This window comes from Sprattus sprattus (assembly GCF_963457725.1).
Source record: "Sprattus sprattus genome assembly, chromosome: 4".
Classification (NCBI taxonomy): Eukaryota; Metazoa; Chordata; class Actinopteri; order Clupeiformes; family Clupeidae; genus Sprattus; species Sprattus sprattus.
The window spans coordinates 42,695,364-42,701,140 of NC_137923.1; the positions used below are offsets into that span (position 1 = coordinate 42,695,364).

General features: G+C 42.4%; 1 protein-coding gene across 1 annotated transcript in view; it reads left to right on the forward strand.

The window, feature by feature from the left end:
• mc5ra (melanocortin 5a receptor) overlaps positions 1-437 on the forward strand; it is a gene marked incomplete at both ends in the record, with an annotated part of 1,077 nt that extends 640 nt beyond the window's left edge. Inside the window, one exon of the mRNA XM_080836661.1 lies at positions 1-437. This exon is cut by the window's left edge and continues 640 nt beyond it. Within this exon, the coding sequence (XP_080692787.1) occupies positions 1-437 (437 nt within the window).
• Between the last annotated feature and the right edge of the window lie 5,340 nt (positions 438-5,777).

A 5,777-nucleotide genomic window follows, 5' to 3' on the forward strand; every position in this document is an offset into this window, starting at 1 on the left:
ACAGCCATATGTTCATGCTGGCACGCTCGCACGTCAAGCGCATCGCCGCACTGCCCGGGTACAATTCCATTCACCAGCGGGCGAGCATGAAGGGTGCCATCACGCTCACCATCCTGCTGGGCATCTTTGTGGTGTGCTGGGCGCCCTTCTTCCTGCACCTCATCCTCATGATCTCCTGCCCACGCAACATCTACTGCATCTGCTTCATGTCGCATTTCCACATGTACGTCATCCTCATCATGTGCAACTCCGTCATCGACCCGCTCATCTACGCCTTCCGAAGCCAGGAGATGCGCAAGACCTTCAAGGAGATCATCTGCTGCTACAGCCTGCGTAGCGTCTTCGAAAACGTCCTCACGCTACCCATGACCGAACGGACGGCCAACAACCAGGTCAACGACACATCTCAGGCCACGAGGAACGCCAAGAGGTCATAAGCCCGCACAAGGGGTGCCTGGATGAATTCTTTCACCTGATTAGCCTCACCTGCAGTGCCATTTCACCATCAAAAAAGGGATTTTTACTGCCAAAACAGGGATGGTTGGATGTACATATGGATGTTCAACGTCATATATGACAAGAAAACATAACATTCATTAAACGGTTTCATTTCAAGGATTCACGAGCTTTCATTTAAAGGCTTACAAAAGATAATTCAGCCACATCATATGGAGTCTGATCACCTCAGTATGAACTGTAAATATCTTTAAAAAAATGTGGAGACTGAATTCGAAACCGTCTGAAGGCATAAACTATCACAGTGCAATACTGACAGCGCTGCATGAAATCAGGACTACTCATGAATGCTCATGGCAAACTAGTTATTATCGCCTTGATATAACACTGACTTACTGTGAACTATCTTGAATGTAACATCTTTTTTTCACGCATATCCAAAGCACTTTACATACCAAAGTGGTAGACTGAGATTAAGGTTAATCAATGAATCATTGCACCTATGATGAGTCCTCAACTGATACATGTCAGTGACTGAAGGCTGAGCCAACTTTGCAGATCTTTTTGCATTTAGCCATCGAGGCAGACTATCAGCCTGAAGTACAAGTGTATCAATCAGATAATTCAGGGAGTTTGGAGGGAAAAGGACCCTCTAAAAGAGGACCTCCCACAGGAGCACACTGTCCAAGGATGGCTTAACCAGTGACTCACCAGTAAGGGCAGTTATCATTCACGCTTCACTAACTGTCTTTTGTCATCACATAACACGGGCATATGAGAGAGAGCTATTCAATAAAGAGACTAATGCTGTCTTTTAAACGTAATGAAGAATGCCTGTTATACTCCTACATTCTCATAATAACGGTCTCGTTATTTAATAGCCACACATAGTGTACTCTCACAAACACAGAAACTCACTGTATTCCCATTACTGTTTGTTGGTATAAAACACTTTTGATCATATGCTGAATGAAGACAAGATAAAGGTTATAAGGACTGGACAAGCTTCAATGACAAAAAAACCTACAACTGCATTGATTTTGACCCACTGTTATCACAAATAAGTGGTACCCATTGATAAATATAATTGAAAACATTCAACATCACAAAGAAACTAACAAAGAATCTACCTAATGAATGTAATCCAAAATGATACTAATTGTCAACAACTTCTTAACATTGAAGGAAGGTTTGTAAAGTCTTTAAGTCTACATCATCTTTAAAAACTCTCTGAAGGAGATGAATAAAAATGGTAAACATGGCTAAACCCAATACCTAAGAAAGGAATGAAAATACAGGCTGTCATTTTATTCTGGGCGAGCCACTACCTTTTCACAATGAACAGCAATTTAGGTGCTTTAAATGGCAAAGAGGGGTTCATTAAATAATTCCATAGACTCGCAAGGGGTAGGGGAAGGAGGGGGGGGATGCTCAAGCTCAAAATAGTTTTAGAGAGAACAGTGATGGCTAACGAAACAGTGCGTTACAGACCGTAGCCTCATCCAGAGGAAAAAGGGTTGCTCTGATTGCTTTTGCATGTGACTTCAAATGCATCTGCGCGATGATTTCCATATTTATGAAGCGTTTGAAGTGGTCCTTTGCTCACTCTGCCTTTCTCCTCACATTATCACGTAATGCGAAGGCAACAAAGAAGTCGAGAAGATTGGTATGGCTCTTGTCACAAGTTAAGTCCATGTTTGTTTCTCAAATATGAATATTGATTTGTTTACTCCCTCCCTACCGTACGGTCCATTTTGCATGAGGATTTCCCTTTGAATTTTTGGCCAAAAGTTGAAAGATGGCCAGACGTGTTAATGTCAGTTCATGCATGACAGCATGACTATGACTAATCTCTGTATATACTGGAGAAAAACACAATTTTGGCATGATGGCTGGAAGCATTGACTGAACAGAAAGATGTAAATACAGTCAACACCAAACAACGACTGAACACACGGGAACAGTACCAGCTGCACAGCAGGACAAACTGGCTGAAAACCCCATTAGTGTATAAAGTGGGGGGGAAATGATGAAATGGGAAAGTATGCATAGTGTAATTGCAAAAGCTATAAATGTCAGATATTCCTGTGCGGTTGTTGGTGTGCTCTGTCAATCAGTTGAGATTTGCAAGTGCTGTGTATTTCTTACTTGTGACCTTCGGAAATGTTTCACTCTCTGGATTTAAAAGTGGGACCTGGTTAAACCACTTGATATGAACAATCTCTATAAGACCTAAAAAGACATCAGTGAAGAAAAGTGGCGCTTTGCATGTATTGTTGCCTCTCTCTCTGTTGGCTACGCAAAGAGCTCTTGGATTGGTTCAGCTTGGGGGGACCTCGGGAGCAAATGAGACATCTCTGAATGGAATGTCCCTCACTAGAGTGAACTTGCTCCCCCAGCTGCGTCACAGACCTTGTGTTTTTTTTTTGCCTCTCTTCTTCATGATTCACTTATTGATACGTTCAGTTCACAATGATGAATTATGAGACCAGACCAAAGCCCAGGAATTGATAGAAAGAGGAAGAGGCAGAGAGAGAGAGAGAAAGCGAGAGAAATATCATAATTTAAGGGCACAGTACCCATGTTATTGTTTTGACCATCAACTGTGCTGATTTGACCATTTGTACTTTGTGTTAAATGTGATCTCTGGATTGTGCTTCAGTTATTTCTATTGTACCTGATATCTGTGCCTTGCACAAGTTTGCTTGTTTCAGGTGGTGAAGACAATAAAGACAATACAAAATAAACAGCGGCTCTTTATCACTCTTCATGTACCATGTCTTGCTTTTGCAATTTCACACACATTATATGAAATACGCCGGAATAGGTTTCAAACTAAATCTGGCTTGTAATGAGAATATTATGAAATAATATTGTGGCATGTAGTGGGAATGATGTATGAATGTCTACTTTCTTGTTATTATGTGGTCTTTCAGTGTGCTGTGCGAATGTTGATGTCTGCAGAATTCAGTTTTAATGTTGGAGTGATTGATTTTCCCCTTTCTGTTAATGTTTTTGTGTATTTTTAGTCAGTAATTAAGAGTCAGTGTATTGTAAATGCCCTAGTGTGATTTTCCTGGTGTGTCTGTGCATATAAGCTCGCTCAATTTGTCCTTCATTATCAGCGTGTGAATGTATGTGCCTTGGGTTAATAAAAGGCAATGAAGCCCAAGACACACCTGATGCCACAAGATCGTTGCAACACTTTACTTGGATAGTCTGCCTACAGAGACTTTAACGATGCTTTAGTTCAGTCTTTCTAGTTCCGACAGGGCCTTTCTAGTTCCCACAGACAGAATGAAGCACGGTATGTCCCCTTGGATCCCTCTTCAGTGCTTCTCTTGTCAAGACTTAAATGACGAGGAGGAAGCACGATTCTTATGGAAGCATGATTACTGAAAATCAGCCTCACTTATCTGATTTTCCAAATCACCCACAGCATCCTCACACTAAACGAACACACAGAGGACACATGTGTCAGCTCATAGCTCCACACTCACTGTGCACCCTGGGCCCCACAACTGACAACCGTCAGAGGACTGCCTAGTCCTTCTACGCGATACTCGACATCCTCTTTTATGTTTGTCTTTGATATGATGCCAGTGTGGCTACGGTGTCTGTGAAATCTCTTTGTGTTATCTTTTGGAAGAGACTCTACACCGTGCACTCTACAGTTGAAATTAGCATTTAACCAGAAGAGTGTTCTATTGTAGCCAATAAGCTGAGAGGGCAGTGATGTCACAGCGTATTCTAATGCACCACCATACTCTGGCTGATGTGCTGATATGTCACATCAGTGCCTGATAGTGAGAAAGGAAATGTGTGCTGCCTTTAAGGAAATTCAAGCCTGTGAAATATCTTAAAGGCCAGACAACTGCCTCCATCATTTCTTGAACTTTCCCTAATTCATTACACTGCCACCAGGAAATCAACATGCTTGTTTTGTGATTTCCTAAATGTAATAAAAATGAATAAATAGGAATTAATGAATAATAAGAGAGAGACCCTAGGGTCATTCCGGGGCTTTTGCAATTTAAATCAGGTCAACCTGCCAACCAAGTTAACATCACGCTGGCCAGAACTTTCTCATGGTCTCCCTGGAATTGGCTTTCAGTGGAATTGTCCTTTCATCCCCCGACTTAGAGCTGTGCTTTTCACAGAGGCGCGGTGCTTCGGGTGGTTTCAAAGACGTAATCCTTGTCGCATGTCTGGAAAAGGACCACCACCCTAGTTCTGCCTGGTGAATCACATGTTGACTGGTGATAATACTGTGAGTCTAACGCTGTGCTTCAGGCAAGGCAAGCCCCATTGCCATGGGCTTCAACTGGTCACAGCAAGCACAGTGTGTTATTTCATGTCCGCAGCTGCCTAGGATGCAGCAGTCACACGGAAAGTGTTTGTCATTAGTAGATACTGTGGCTTGGCCGAAAATTCATGACAGGGAGCACTGCTGTTAAGTCTATTCCCCCTGTGCTATACTAAGCCATACTTGCAGGGGAACAGTTTTACAAAAAGATATATTATCCAAATCCAGTTGCCAGTTTTTTAGTTCTTAGTTAATGTCCATATGCATAGGAATGAACTTCATTTGATTTCACTGAACATTGTTTCACTGATATTGTTATTTTTGTAAACATAATTTTCACATTTTGTAAATTTCTAACCAACATTAAGGTTCCAGCTATCCATCTTAGGTTTCCCTACCTTCTTTAAAAATTAAAGACAATATGATGTGTGCAGTCTGATTACAAATAATTTGTGGAAAACCATGTGACATCGTGGGGCATTAACGCATGAGAGATTCATAATCTAAACAATGCGTCTTATCCCCGCCGTCTCGTGGACGAAATGAAAAAAGGAAAAGGTTTCCAGTTCATGGAGTGCTTTAGCCGACAGCCAACATATAATTAAACCATCTTGCAGGGTGACATCCCTGTAAGCAAAATGACGTCCCCTAGACGTCCTGTAATGGTCTCTCTGAACGTTCTAAAAACGTAAATGTGTATGGTTCCCGTGACAACTTTAGGACGTTTTGCACGACGTTCCAAGACCGTCCCGAGGACGTTGCGGTGACAACTGGGAAACGTTTTCTATAGGTCATGGGGACGTTATGCAGGACGTTGCAAGCACCTCCCGAGGGCATTGTGGTTACGTCTGGGGAACGTGTTTCTATAGGTCCTGGGGACGTTCTGCAGGAAGTTGCAAGAACGTCCTGAGGGCATTGTGGTGACATCTGGGAAACGTGTTTTAGACGCCCTGGGTACGTTATTCAAGGATGCACCGCGACGTAGCAGGCACGACCGTTTTTGCTGAGCTAAACG